This window comes from Heteronotia binoei, chromosome 3 (genome assembly GCF_032191835.1).
Source record: "Heteronotia binoei isolate CCM8104 ecotype False Entrance Well chromosome 3, APGP_CSIRO_Hbin_v1, whole genome shotgun sequence".
NCBI lineage: Eukaryota > Metazoa > Chordata > Lepidosauria > Squamata > Gekkonidae > Heteronotia > Heteronotia binoei.
The window spans coordinates 96,751,890-96,767,449 of record NC_083225.1 but is presented as its reverse complement, the minus strand read 5'-3'; the positions used below and the strand labels follow the sequence as shown (position 1 = coordinate 96,767,449).

The 15,560-nt window shown below is 51.7% G+C and overlaps 1 protein-coding gene across 5 annotated transcripts in view; it reads right to left on the bottom strand.

The window, feature by feature from the left end:
* The window catches only part of ERG (ETS transcription factor ERG), a 283,816-nt gene that overhangs the window by 53,032 nt on the left and 215,224 nt on the right, over positions 1 to 15,560 (bottom strand). For all 5 annotated transcript variants that reach the window (XM_060234254.1, XM_060234256.1, XM_060234257.1 and 2 more), the window contains one exon: positions 13,192 to 13,409. In XM_060234254.1, coding sequence (XP_060090237.1) covers positions 13,192 to 13,409 — 218 coding nt within the window. The remainder of the gene's footprint in view (positions 1 to 13,191; positions 13,410 to 15,560) is intronic.

Sequence of the window (15,560 nt, the reverse complement as noted above, 5' to 3'; positions counted from 1 at the left end):
CACTGGAAATCAGAGCTATCCCATGCCTGCCTTTGTAGGTAGAAACTGCATGTCATTGGAGGTTGCTAAAATAGCATGCTGATTATAAGCAGAAATAAATGATTGTATGAAAATCTATTGCATACTCTTGTAGAATTTCTGCAAATTTTACTTAATAGTAGTGTAATCTGTGAACATAAATAGCCAAAATAATGTGAAGCAAGGCTATCTGTGGAATTTTAGATTATATTTTTAGATTATATTTTAGATTATATTTTACTAAATACTTGGTAGATTATATTTTACTAAGTACTTGGTCCCATAAAGATTTTCTACTAGCTGGGCATAAACCACATTTTCCTTGAAGTCAGCACCAATCCCAATTTTAAGAGGTTCAGACTGCATTCAGAATTAATAATTTTATCAAACAGATGCTACTAACCACTGCCTGGACTAGCAGCCTTGTCTGAGCCCCTCTCTGTCAGAACTTAAGAACTCCAGGCAGATCCCATACTTAATTTCCAAGCTAGGATTTTATTAGAGAGAACTAAGAACTGTTAGATACAAGGTACAAGATAACAGTGATGGCGAGAGCCAGCACTGGCCCAGTTTTATATAGTAAAACAAACAACCCACAAAGCTTTAATTCACCCCGTTACAGGCACATCTGTCTTCCCACCAGTGCTATCAGCAAAGACGTTGCCTCCTTACTCTGAAGGCCACACGATTCGGCTTCAAAGGGTGTCAGTGTGAGAAAGTACAGAGATACAACATTATTCAGTCTACAGCCCCCAAATACTTTGGATACCATCGGGGCAGGGTTAACTACTACTCAGGCACTTCAGGTTAAGAAAGGTTACAATATGGGGTCGGTCTGGTTCAACGCTCAGGTCCCCTCTACGCATACTTGCCAACCATCAATTATACTGGTTCTACATTAAGCTAGCAATAATAAAGTTACAAGTTCTGACATACTGCCCCCCCTAAGCGCCCTCCCCCGGGGGGTGGCGGCTTGGGCTTGTGCGGGTACAGCAGGTGAAACTTTTTTAACAATTGCGGCGCAGCTACGTTCTGAGATTCGACCCATTCATCACAGCTCGGGGGGAAGTGCTTCCACCTGATTAAGTAATACAGTTTCCCCCGTTTGACTTTGGAGTCCAGGATTTCGTGGACTTCATGGTGACTCTGACCCCTCACTGTCGTCGGAGGGGGCGGCGGAGCCCTGGCATGGAAGGACGTGGCACCAGGGTCTTTCCGGAGTAAGCTGCAATGAAAAACAGGATGGATTTTGCTTAGAGACTTGGGCAGCTCGAGTTCTGCAGTCACCTTATTGATTACTCGTTTGATCCTAAAAGGCCCAAGAAACTTCAACGCAAGTTTGCGGCAGGGCTGAGGAAGGGGGAGGTTTTTTGTGGACAAAAAGACAGTGTCTCCCACTCTCAATTCCCATTCAGGAGAGTGTTTTTTATCAAACTGTTTTTTGTAAGCCTTTTTCGCTTCCTCCAGGTTCTCCTGAATTCCCTTCCAGCTCTCCCGAAGGCCTTCCCACCATTGTTGGCACGATGTGGGTTCTGAGGGGGTGGCAGGGAGGGGAAGCGTTGGGAAAGGCTTGCCCTCATAGCCATTTATGATTTGGAAAGGAGAGGTTTTAGTAGAGCTGTGAAGGCTGTTGTTGTAGCCGTATTCAGCGAATGGGAGTAGGTCCACCCAGTTGGACTGTTGGAAGTTAATGAAACAGCGGAGGTACTGTTCTAGAAGGCTATTAACCCTCTCCGTCTGTCCGTCCGACTGGGGGTGGTAGGCTGAGCTGAGGCCCTGCTCAATACCCGCAAGTTTGCAAAACTCCCGCCAGAAGTTGGCAACGAACTGCGTCCCGCGGTCGCTAATGACCTTGTCTGGGAACGAGTGTAGGCGTACAATGTGTGTAAAGAAAAGTTGGGCAAGTTTTTTAGCCGTGGGGAGCTGCTTGCAGGGGATGAAGTGGGCTTGTTTGGAGAATGTATCGACCACTACCAAAACAACCGTTTTGCCCTGCGACGGCGGGAGCTCCACAATGAAATCCATAGACACTACCGACCAAGGCCGGGTGGCTGTTGGGAGGGGCACTAGGTGGCCGGGAGGTTTACCCCCTCTTCGTTTAGCCATCAGACAGGTGGGACATGAGAGGACGAATTCGGAGACGTCTCTTTTGAGCCTAGGCCACCAAAACTGTCGGGTAATGAGGTTGAGGGTTTTGACATAGCCGAAATGGCCCGCCAGGCGGCTGGAATGACAATGCTCTAAAATCTGCTTGCGGAGGGAGGAGGGCACATAGATCTTTTCGTTGTGCAACAGGAGGCCGTCCTCGCTTTTACGGAGGTTCGGTGGTTGGTCTGCTTCCCGAGCAGTCTCCGCAACTAACTGAGACAAGAGGTCCGGCTCCGGGGGGCCGATCCTCTTCCCGGAGCGGGTGGTGACCCCCCCCGCGATGGCCGAAGGGGGGATAAGGGAGTCCACCACCTCCTCGCGGAGGCTCTCGTGCTGTGGCAGGCGGGAGAGGGCGTCCGCCAAGAAATTCTTGGTACCTGGGATGTGTTTCAGTACAAAGTCGAATTTGGCGAAAAACCCAGCCCACCGGATTTGTTTTGCAGTCATTTTGCGGCGCCCGGTCAATGCCTCGAGATTCTTGTGGTCAGTCCAGATTTCAAATGGGACTCTGGCCCCTTCAAGCCAGGAGCGCCAGGTTTTCAAGGCAAACATGACTGCAAAAGCCTCCTTGTCCCACACTGACCAATTTTTCTGCTCGTTCGAGAACTTTCGTGAAATGTAGGCGCAGGGGCGCAGAACCCCGTTGTCCCCCCTTTGCATTAATATGGCTCCGACGGCGGCGTCGGAAGCATCACATTGAACCACGAAAGGTTTTAACTCGTCAGGGTGGGCCAACACGGGCTCCGAGGTGAAGAGGCGTTTCAATTCTGTAAAGGCTTTTTGACACTCGGGCGTCCACGTTAGGCGCGCGCCCGGCTTTTTTGCCTCTGCCCCCTTCCCCTTTGTTTTAAGGAGCTCCGTAAGGGGTAACATGATGGTGGCGAACCCCTTTATGAAGTCGCGGTAAAAATTTGCGAACCCGAGAAAACTTTGGAGCTGTTTGCGGGTTCGTGGGGGCTCCCAGTCTAGCACCGCTTGAACCTTTGCTGGGTCCATTGACAACCCTTCCCCCGATACTCGGAAGCCTAGATAGTCTAGTTCAGTCTTGTGAAATTCACATTTTGATAGTTTGGCATACAACTTGTGCTTGCACAGGGTGCTCAACACTTTTCTGACTAGTGGTACATGTGACTTGAGATCTGGCGAATAGATAATGATGTCATCAAGGTACACCACCACCCCCTTAAACAGGAACTCTCGCAGAACCTCGTTGATAAAGTTCATGAATACCCCAGGGGCCCCCTGTAGCCCGAAAGGCATAACCAAGTACTCAAATTGTCCTAGCGGGGTATTGAACGCGGTCTTCCACTCGTCCCCCTCCCTGATGCGGACTCGGAAGTACGCGTCTCGGAGGTCGAGTTTTGTGAATATTTTCCCTGTGGCCACAGTATTCAATAGGTCCTTAATCAATGGGATCGGGTAGGCATTAGACATCGAAATCCCGTTTATCGAGCGAAAATCTGTGCAAAGTCTAAGCGACCCATCCTTTTTCTTTCTGAAGAGGACGGGGGCGGCATGGGGGGCTGTTGCCGGTCGTATGAACCCCCGCTTCAGGTTTTTGTCCAAAAATTTGCGGAGTTCCGCTTTCTCCGCCCAACCCATGGAGTACAGTTTCGCTTTTGGCAGTTGTTGCCCCGGGATCAGTTCGATTGCACAGTCCGTGGGGCGGTGGGGTGGTAACTCATCCGCCTCCTTCTCACTAAAGGCCAGTTTTAAGTCCCGGTATTCTTTGGGGATCGAGGCGACCTCCTCGAGGGTGAGGCAGGCTCGCTCATTCCGGGGAGGCGGATGCGGCCCCCATTCGGGGCGCCAATGGTGGTGTTCGCACCTCCAGTCCGGGAATCGGACGATCTGCTCCTCCCACCTTATGTCTGGCTGGTGGCGGGCGAGCCAACCCGAGCCCATCACCACATCAAACGAGCAAGAGGGGGCAATTACAAAAGTTTCGATCCCCCAATGCTCTTCGGTCCCAACGGGGACCGCCTGCGTTTCTAGCTTACATGGCTCTCCCCTCATGGGCCCCCCGTCCATCTGCTGGAAAAGCATGGGTAGCGGGAGGGGGGACGTGGCTAATCCTAGCGCCTCTACTAGGCGGGGGGTGATTAAGTCCCGGTTGCACCCCGAGTCGATTAGTGCTCGGGCATGCATGAACCGTTTTAGGTTCGGGTTGAGAAGGGTTACGGCCATAAACAATAAACCCCCAGTGGCTCTCACCGTGAGGAGTGCCGGCTGTTGCTGGACCTGCTTCGCGGCACCCATTAAAGCAGGTCGTTGTCGTTTCCCGCCGACTCGGTGTCGTCCGACTCCCCGGTCGATTCTTCCACGGTTTCTGGTTCGGCGGTAAAATCCTCGTCAGTCGCCAAGGTGGTGGCGACGGAGCCCCGTCCGGGCTCTTTCGGCCGATTACTCTTTTTCTTCTTGGGCCCCGATGCGGTTGGCCTGGCTGTCGGCGGGGTGGACCCCGCTTTGGCTGGGCAGTTGGAGGCGAGGTGGTCCGGGTCGCCGCACCGGTAACACTTTCGGGCAGTGGTGGGGGTCGAGGTTGTCGGGGCCCGTCGCCCCTCCGCCTTGGTGGGTGTGGATTTCAACCCCTTCTTCGCCAGTTGCTGTCGGCGAAGCCCCACGTGCTGGATGTTGGTCTCGACCTCTCCGGCTAGCTGGATCCACCCGACCAAGGTGTCGGGTCGCCCGTGGCTGTAGCAGCGGTCGAGGACGTTCGGGTTCAGCCCGTTACAAAAAGCAGTATATTTCATAATCTCGTTCCACCCTCTCACTGCCGCGCAGTAGCCCAGGAACTCCGTGGCATACTCGCGAATGGATCGGTTGCCTTGTTCGATGCGCTGGAGGGCTGCGATGGCTTTCTCCTCGCGGAGCGGGTCGCCGTACTGGCGGAGCATGGCGTGCAGGAACCCCGCTACGGTTGCTAGCTCGGGCTTCCTCGCGGTGAACAGCCCGACGTACCATTTGCGGGCTGGACCTCTCAGTCGGGACGCAATGTGGTACACTCGGCTGGCTTCGGTCGGGTAGTCCGCACCCCAGTGGGTAAAGAACGTGTCGCACTGTATGGTGAAGTACTCCACGTCCTCTGGGCTCCCGTCGAATGTAATTTTCAGCTCTCTCCCCCCCCCTGCGGCCGGGGGTGCCGCGGGTTGGGGCACCGGGGCCGGCAGGGCCGGTAGGGCTGGTGCAGCTGGGGCCGGCGGCACCGGCGGTGCGGGCACGGGGACCGCCGGGGGCGCCGGAACTGGCGGCGCCGGAGGTGCTGGGACCGGCGGCGCGGGGGCCCCCGGGGCCGGAGGCGCCACTGGTTGTGGGGCCGGTGGGGCTGGAGCGGGCACCACCGGCGGCGCGGGAGCCAGCGGGGCCGGTGGGGCCACGGGCGGTTGCCCCAGCGGCAGCCCTCCCACGGGGATCCCCAGGACCGCCGTCTGCAAGGTGCGGAGCTGGTCGTAGATCGCGCCTAGGTTCTGTTGCATCTCCTCGGCCATCATAACTCGGGAGGCGTGTACGTCGTTGTGAATTTCCCGTACATAGTCGAACAGGTCGTTGCGGAGGCTCCGGACCGGGTCGTCCCCGCCTCGCGGTTCTGGACCTTCGCCCTGGTCGTCGTCTCCGTCTCCGCTTGCCCCGTCGCCCAGCATACTTCTGTACCGCTGCTCCGCCGCGTCGATCGCCGCCGTGGACTTCCGCGGGCTCCAGGATCGGGGTGCGGCGAACGCGTCCACCGAGAAAGGTGCGGGCACCTTAATCTTGCGCCTCACCCCCGTCACCTTCGGGTCGAGCGGCGGGTCCTCCGTTGGAGTGGTGGGCTCTCCGTTGTCTGGAACCTTTGCAGCCATCGGGCCGGGTTTCCAGTTCAGATAAGCTCCGAAACAATGGGATCACTGTTATAATGTCAGAACTTAAGAACTCCAGGCAGATCCCATACTTAATTTCCAAGCTAGGATTTTATTAGAGAGAACTAAGAACTGTTAGATACAAGGTACAAGATAACAGTGATGGCGAGAGCCAGCACTGGCCCAGTTTTATATAGTAAAACAAACAACCCACAAAGCTTTAATTCACCCCGTTACAGGCACATCTGTCTTCCCACCAGTGCTATCAGCAAAGACGTTGCCTCCTTACTCTGAAGGCCACACGATTCGGCTTCAAAGGGTGTCAGTGTGAGAAAGTACAGAGATACAACATTATTCAGTCTACAGCCCCCAAATACTTTGGATACCATCGGGGCAGGGTTAACTACTACTCAGGCACTTCAGGTTAAGAAAGGTTACAATATGGGGTCGGTCTGGTTCAACGCTCAGGTCCCCTCTACGCATACTTGCCAACCATCAATTATACTGGTTCTACATTAAGCTAGCAATAATAAAGTTACAAGTTCTGACACTCTCAAGCTAACTTCCACCTTATGCTGTTTTACTGGAACTAAACAGAAACTCACATAGCTCCTACATGATTAGATTCCTGTCCTCAAACCAAGGTTTTGAATGCTTACCTTGCACATGTGTATAGAAATTACTGTTTGGCATAACTTAAAGATAAGGGGATGCAAGACTGAAAATGATCTATGCTTCTTGCCCCTCTGGCTTCCTCTACTTCATACTAGTGCCATATTAATGCATGCATGAATAATACTAAATTTCTGTACTCTGAAGGATGCAGAAATTCCTTATGCAGCCTTCTAATGAATGATATAAAATGTGAAGAAGTAATGCCTCAGTTAAATTAAACAAATTACATTATATGAATAGTGGTACATTTCTTCCAATAGTGGGAATATGAAAGCATTTGCAGCACTTCCCCCCACTCCCCAGCAGAAAAAGTATCAGTAAAAGTGACTTCTTTCAGATGTGAGTACTACAAATGAAATAAGAAATAATTATTTACAATGATTCTAAATGCATTCAGATAATACCAGTACATGGATGTTGACTGCAGCATACCTTAACTATAAAGGCTTACTTTTTCTTGTGATTTCTATTTTATTTACCACCATATAGGATACAATAATAATGGGAAAACACCCAGTAAATCAGAAGTTACATAATTGAGAAATGAGGGCTGAGATGAACAAATTGGTCTATTCACATTCAAAATACAATGTCAACTCATTATAATTATTTATTGGAAAATACTAGTAATTTGACCCCTAGTTATATTAAGAAATGGAGGCAGTCATTAAGCTATGGCACAGATTCAAGAATTTTATCTTACATATTTACCTATGATTACAAAGAAACCAGTTTCTACAGTGTTTAAGGAGAACATTTGTAAGATGGTGCATCAGTGGCACCTTTCATCAGTTTGAATTGCTAGAATCTATAGAAACAGCAGAGACTGTTGCTTGTTTTCTGAACAGCTGAACACTGAAACTGATTTTGCACTCACCTTACACCGCTCTCACGTCCATCTTCTCAGCGCGGCTTCCTTCCAATTTCACAATATCTGCTCCAGGGCTGCAGCAAGTGTTGGCATTTGCGCACAGCAAACAGAAACTGGTTTTTAGCGGTTTCTGTTTGCTGTGCAAAAATGCCGATGCTTGCTGCAGCCTTGTAGCAGATAGTGTGAAATCAGAAGGAAGGCATGCTGAGAAGACGAACGTGAGAGCACAGCATAAGGTAAGTGCGAAATCAGTCTGTTTTTTTTTACATGTGGTATTACAGCAGCAGAGCAGGATCCTTTTGGGATTTAATAATTAAATTGATGTCTGTCACATTTGAGGAGTCTGAATAAATTGGTTGAAAATAGTCTTTTAATGTCACAGCAGTATCAGGTTATCACTCTACATTTAGTGACTGGTCTTTGCTAAATAAGTGATGGGCTAAATAAAGTCAAAGGATAGAAGTTACTGAATTCAACTTTGTTACAAAGATCTCAATATACTGAAAGTTCTACTAGATTGTGGAATTTGGTGATTACAAAAATTGAACATTTTCATACTGTGTAAATTTAAAAGACAAGTTTTAAGTTTGCTATTAAAGCATATGAATGAATCCTTTTGCACTAAAGCAAGTGTCCCCAACCCCCGGTCCATGGACCAGTACTGGTCCGTGGCCTGTTAACAACCAGGTCATGAGTTGTATTTCATTTTATATTACAATGTAGTAGTAACAATAATAATAAGACAACATTGGATTTATATCCTGCCCTCCACTCTAAATCTCAGAGTAGCTCACAATCTCCTTTCTCTTCCTCCCCCACAACAAACACCCTGTGAGCCAGGTGGGGCCGAGAGAACTCTCTCAGAAGCTGCACTTTCAAGGACAACTCTGAGAGAGCTACAGCTGACCCAAGGCCATTCCAGCAGCTGCAAGTGGAGGAGTGGGAAATCAAACCTAGTTCCCCCAGATAAGAGTCTGCACACTTAACCACCACAACGAAATAAAGTGCACAACTGCATCATCCTGAAACTATCCCCCCCACCCATGGAAAAACTGTCTTCCACAAAATTGATCCCTGGTGCCAAAAAGGTTGGAGACCTCTGCATTAAAGGGGAAAAAAGACAGCATGTAAATTTAAAAGGGGGGTTGTCTCAGCTCTTGTAACTTAAAAAAAAAAAAGGAATACCACTAAATATATTGTCTCACAGTTTGATTTTGAAAGTTCTCTGCTAATGCAATCCCATTTCACAGTAAAATATTTTAAAAATCAGGACGTGGTTGGTTTACAATGTATAGTGTTGCAATCTGAAAAACAAAAAGTGGGGTTTAAAAAAAAAAGCTAAATAAGATGCAAACTTGACACACTAACTGCTAGACCTATTGTAATTTTTGTTCTCAGTCCACTGTGGATCAATACAGACTAGTTGTATTTGCCAGAGGTACAGAAATTACAGTTATTTGAATTGCATGAATTAGGGTGGCCAGACCGTCCCGGTCTCCCGGGACATTCCCGGATCTGGCCACCCAATCCCGGATCCCGGGCTGCCTATACCGGGACCATTAAAGGTCCCGGTTTAGGCAGCCCAGGAGCCGGTGGGCCACGGGCGCGGGCGGGGAAGGCGGGGAGTGAGGGAGGGAGCGTCCCTGCGCCTGCGCAGGGCCCCTGCGCACGCGCAGGGACGCTCCCACCCTCACTCCCCGCCTTCCCCGCCCGCGCGCGGGGCCCGGCGGCAGTGGTGGAGGCCTCTCCGTGGCCTCTGCTGGTCGCTGGAAGCCCTCCAGAGACTCTGGAGGGCCTCCAGCGACCAGCGGAGGCCGCGGAGAGGCCGCGGGGCACCCGGCGCTGGTCCCGGAAGGCCTTCCAGCGCCGGCCAGCGAAGGCTTCCCCGCGGCCTCCGCTGGTCCCTGGAGGCCCTCCAGAGTCTCTGGAGGGCCTCCAGGGACCAGCGGAGGCCGCGGGGAAGCCGCGGGGCACCCGGCGCTGGTCCCGGAAGGCCTTCCAGAGCCTCTGGAAGGCCTTCGGGGACCAGCGCCGGCCAGCGAAGGCTTCCCCGCGGCCTCCGCTGGTCCCTGGAGGCCCTCCAGAGTCTCTGGAGGGCCTCCAGGGACCAGCGGAGGCCGCGGGGAAGCCACGGGGCACCCGGCGCTGGTCCCGGAAGGCCTTCCAGAGCCTCTGGAAGGCCTTCCGGGACCAGCGCCGGCCAGCGAAGGCTTCCCCGCGGCCTCCGCTGGTCCCTGGAGGCCCTCCAGAGTCTCTGGAGGGCCTCCAGGGACCAGCGGAGGCCGCGGGGAGGCCGCGGGGCACCCGGCGCTGGTCCCGGAAGGCCTTCCAGAGGCTCTGGAAGGCCTTCGGGGACCAGCGCCGGCCAGCGAAGGCTTCCCCGCGGCCTCCGCTGGTCCCTGGAGGCCCTCCAGAGTCTCTGGAGGGCCTCCAGGGACCAGCGGAGGCCGCGGGGAAGCCGCGGGGCACCCGGCGCTGGTCCCGGAAGGCCTTCCAGAGGCTCTGGAAGGCCTTCCGGGACCAGCGCCGGCCAGCGAAGGCTTCCCCGCGGCCTCCGCTGGTCCCTGGAGGCCCTCCAGAGTCTCTGGAGGGCCTCCAGGGACCAGCGGAGGCCGCGGGGAAGCCGCGGGGCACCCGGCGCTGGTCCCGGAAGGCCTTCCAGAGCCTCTGGAAGGCCTTCGGGGACCAGCGCCGGCCAGCGAAGGCTTCCCCGCGGCCTCCGCTGGTCCCTGGAGGCCCTCCAGAGTCTCTGGAGGGCCTCCAGGGACCAGCGGAGGCCGCGGGGAAGCCGCGGAGCAGCCGGCGCTGGTCCCTGGAGGCCTCCAGAGGCCAGCGCCGGTATCGGAGAGGCCCGGCGCTGGTCCCTGGAGGCCTCCAGAGGCCAGCCCCGGCAGCTCCCTCCCTCCCTCGCCGCCGCCGGAGGACTCCCCGCCGCCGCCGCCGCTGGATCCGCCGCCCTGGATTAAGGTAAGGGGGCCGAAAGCGGGGGGGGGGGGGCGGGGGGGCGGCCTTCCTTTCTTCCCTCCCTCCTCCCTTCCTTCCTTCCTTTCTTCCTTCCTTCCCTCACTCCCTTCCCTTCCTTCCTTCCTTCCCTCCCTCCCTCCCTCCTCCCTTTCTTCCTTTCTTCCTTCCTTCCCTCACTCCCTTCCCTTCCTTCCTTCCCTCCCTCCTCCCTCCCTTCCTTTCTTCCTTCCTTCCCTCCCTCCCTTGCCTTCCTTCCTTCCCTCCCTCCTCCCTTCCTTCCTTCCTTCCTTCCCTCCCTTCTTCCTTTCTTCCCTTCTTCCCTTCCTCCCTTTCTCCCTTCCTTCCTTCCTTCCTTCCTTCCCTCCCTCCCTCCTTATGTTGTTATGTGATGCAGAGTGTTGGACTGGATGGGCCACTGGCCTGATCCAACAGGGCTTCTCTTATGTTCTTATGTGACGCAGAGTGTTGGACTGGATGGGCCACTGGCCTGATCCAACAGGGCTTCTCTTATGTTCTTATGTGATGCAGAGTGTTGGACTGGATGGGCCACTGGCCTGATCCAACAGGGCTTCTCTTATGTTCTTATGTGACGCAGAGTGTTGGACTGGATGGGCCACTGGCCTGATCCAACAGGGCTTCTCTTATGTTGTTATGTGATGCAGAGTGTTGGACTGGATGGGCCACTGGCCTGATCCAACAGGGCTTCTCTTATGTTGTTATGTGACGCAGAGTGTTGGACTGGATGGGCCACTGGCCTGATCCAACAGGGCTTCTCTTATGTTGTTATGTGATGCAGAGTGTTGGACTGGATGGGCCACTGGCCTGATCCAACAGGGCTTCTCTTATGTTGTTATGTGATGCAGAGTGTTGGACTGGATGGGCCACTGGCCTGATCCAACAGGGCTTCTCTTATGTTATTATGTGACGCAGAGTGTTGGACTGGAGGGGCCACTGGCCTGATCCAACAGGGCTTCTCTTATGTGACAATACTGACTTTGGTGGACCCAAGCACTGATTCAGTGTAAGGGAGCTTTGCGTTTGTGTCTTCTAGTGCAATTTTGTTCTCAGATCCTGTATTTACTTCATCAGTATATGGGATAAGGCACTTTCTCAACTGTGCTGCATAATGCAGCCTATTTATTTTGTCCTGTTGGCTCTGTTGGCTCTATCTGCGCCACCTTCATCACTTTCGGGGTGTGGATCCCCCAGTGGAGTGGTCTCCCGACTCCCTCCGCCGGCTGTTTCTGATAGCCCTGCGCCCCCTCTTTCATTTGATATGTGTCCCGTGCGGGTGCCACCCTCCCGCCGGGAGATGCCGCAAAATGAGCCCCCTTGAGGCTTATGGCGGCAGGGCTCGGGGGAAGCGAGCTAGACTGCTGTTCTTTTGAGGGGTTATAGAGTGTTTCGAGCCCGTCCCTGTGGCATCGGTCCCATCATTGTGGGGCCCAGGGGGCCGGCGCAGCGGCACGCTGAAGCAGCCTGTCGGTCACTTCCAGGTTCCTGTCCTGCATCTTGACCGGTGTTATTAGTGACAGGCTGCTTCGGCGTGCCGCTGCGCCGGCCCCCTTGGTCCCACAACGATGGGACCGATGCCACAGGGACGGGCTCGAAACACTCTATAACCCCTCAAAAGAACAGCAGTCTAGCTCGCTTCCCCCGAGCCCTGCCGCCATAAGCCTCAAGGGGGCTCATTTTGCGGCATCTCCCGGCGGGAGGGTGGCACCCGCACGGGACACATATCAAATGAAAGAGGGGGCGCAGGGCTATCAGAAACAGTCGGCGGAGGGAGTCGGGAGACCACCCCACTGGGGGATCCACACCCCGAAAGTGATGAAGGTGGCGCAGATAGAGCCAACAGAGCCAACAGGACAAAATAAATAGGCTGCATTATGCAGCACAGTTGAGAAAGTGCCTTATCCCATATACTGATGAAGTATATACAGGATTTGAGAACAAAATTGTTTCCGGCGGTGATATTTGGGGGATTTTTGGGGACGTCACAGGAAGTGCTGTGAAGTCACTTCCTGTTTCCGGCAGGTGACGCGGGGGAAATGATGTCACAGGAAGTGATGCCACTTCCTGTTTCCGGTGGTGGCATGACATCACCGGAAGTGACGTCACCGGAAGTGACGTCACTTCCTGTTTCCGGTGGTGGCATGACATCACCGGAAGTGACGTCGCCGGAAGTGACGTCACTTCCTGTTTCCGGTGGTGGCATGACATCACCGGAAGTGACGTCGCCGGAAGTGACGTCACTTCCTGTTTCCGGTGGTGGCATGACATCACCGGAAGTGACGTCGCCGGAAGTGACGTCACTTCCTGTTTCCGGCGGCGCGCGCGCTTTGCGCGCGCGCACCCCCCTTCCCCCCCAGTGTCCCTGGCTGGCCTTCAGACATTATGGTCACCCTAGCATGAATACATCTTTAAAAGATGATACAAGAGTCTTTTAGGGGGAATATTACTTCCTCGCATTCTCAGGAAGAATTCATAGCAGGTGCTTCAGTCACTATTTAACCCTCCAAGGTTTTGAGAAATCTCATGTTTAAGTAACTCCCAATCTGACCATTCACCTGTTCTCAGCTCACTCCTTGTCCCCGACTGAGGAGAATCCTCAGAGGAAATCTTGTTTAAACAGACCCAAAGAGAGTTTCATTTCCAGTCCTTAATTTATTTCTTTACCTTGAGCCATTAACTTGACTTGGATTGCATTCCATCTTGATGGTGACTCTGGTTGGGGCTTGTGACAACCAATCCTGCTGGGGGACACGGGGACTCATCTTTGATGCTTGCCCATATTCACTGGAAGAGGAAGCAGTCATCTCGGTCTTAGTGAGGTGGGGAGTTCCAAATGCACACTCAAACAAAGATTGATCTTCACTCACAACTGATAACGCTTCCTGAAAGTTAGAGAAGGAAAAAGATAATGATCATAAAAGCAAGTTGCACTGAGAATATACTTTATTCCAAACAACTGCGTAAGACATACGACTGGGAGAACAAACTTAAAAACCTAACAATGACCGATTTCCCACTCTCCTTACGCCACTCTCACATTTGTCTTCTCAGTGGGGCTTCCTTCCAATTTCACACTATCTTCCCAGGGGCTACAGCAAGCATTGGTGTTTTTGCACAGCAAACAGAAACTAGTTTTTAGCAGTTTCTGCACGAAAATGCCGACACTTGCTGCAGCCTCGGGGCAGATAGTGTGAAATTAGAAGGAAGCCCCGCTGAGAAGACGAACGTGAGAGCGGTGTAAGGTGAGTGGGAAATTGGTCAATGTTTCTTCAGCAACAGAATACGAAGGTTCTCATTCACATTCAGGTAACAACTAACAAGCAGACTCATATATGTAATATGTCAATAAAAAAAGGTAAAGGTAGTCCCCTGTGCAAGCACCGGTCGTTTTCATCTCTGGGGTGACGTTGCTTTCACTACGTTTTCACAGCAGACTTTTTACGGGGTGGTTTCCCATTGCCTTCCCCAATGTCATTAATACTTCCTACAATATAATAACATCATTCTACTGAATAATGGGAAGCACGTCTTTCTCTGTGCATAGAAGACTAAGGTCATGCCCTTTCCTGGACAGAAGAGAGAGAGAGGAAGAGAATAAAACATTTTAAACTGCTGCTTTCTTTCTCTCTCTCTAGTGCATGAATCTCCCCCCATGAATCCTGAGTTTTAAGCTTGCTAACAAGTACTGTCTAGACTTCTTATGACGCTCCCTTAGTATGGTGTGAATGACCATGCATCATTACTTTTGTAAAGCTTTCTCTATTCTGTCTTCACTATTTAAAAAAAATCTTATTAGTAGCAAGTTTTTGTCAAGTGAAACAAGAGAAATACTCCATATGAAGGGCCCCCAAATATGCATATTAAATAGTGTGTGTAAATTGTTCTAAATTACATAATTTACTCCAGTTGAAAAAGCTGGGTTTTCATATCCTTAGAATGCATTTTGGATGGATTAAAAAAACACACACTCTGAAGGTGTTAAAATGAGTCAATTAAACAGCAGCAGATGCTGGAGATGAGGCTTTCCCATATGAAAAATGCATCTCTAGTTCTTTGTGAAGTACTGACATGACTGGCTGCTGTTTGTTTCTCTCTCTGCCTTTGACATACATTCCTTAAGTAAAAAGCCATTCAACAACTTCATTGATCAGCAGTGCTGATTTCAAGTAACCTGAAGAATACACACACATTCATTGTGACAGATGCCATTATGGGCATGTTGTTGAAATGTGATAGATCCTGCTGTAGAAGAATTATGGACAAGTCTGTGAACTATTTTACAGCACCATCCTAATCAGACTTCAGGTCATTTAAATCTATTGAAATTAATGGTAACTGGAAAAAGGCTCAAAGGAAAAAACCTCAGAGAAAAAAACCCATGGACATAAATGCTTACAGGGAAAAAGCCAACATGGAAAAATGCCCACATGGAAAAAAGCCCATACTGAAAAAACCCCACAGAAAAAAGTCCACATGGAAAAATACCATGTAAAGCACCACAGATATTGATAATTGTGGATAACCATGCACCTCCATTTATGAGAATGAACAGGCATTGCCTATATTTTATGTTGTTATTTTAGGATCAAAATATGTTATATTCACATGCAACAATTTGTGTTGTGATTTTATCAACTAAAACTAAATAATATTTTTGCTACGATTTGTATATTTGATGAACTGCAGGGGGACCTGGCTTGCCAAATGGCTGATGCGTGGGAGTAGGAGAGGTAGGTGGTGGCCTGGGATTTCACCTCATCCACCCCACCCCCTATCCTGCAGCTCTCAGCTTCCTGGGTCAACACGCTGGATAGTGTGTTGGTGAGGCTCTTCTCCGAGCCTGGCTTCTCTTGAAAGGGAAGCCGGGCTCAGAGGACAGTGAGCCCTGCCCGGCTGCTCTCACCTTGACAAGCAGGGCGTGTTCTTCTCCAAGCTTGACTTCGATTGCAAGGGAAGCCGAGCTCAGAGAAGAGTGAGCCCAACTCTGGGCTTGCCATGAACACTGGCTAGTACACAAGGAGGTTGTGTTAGTT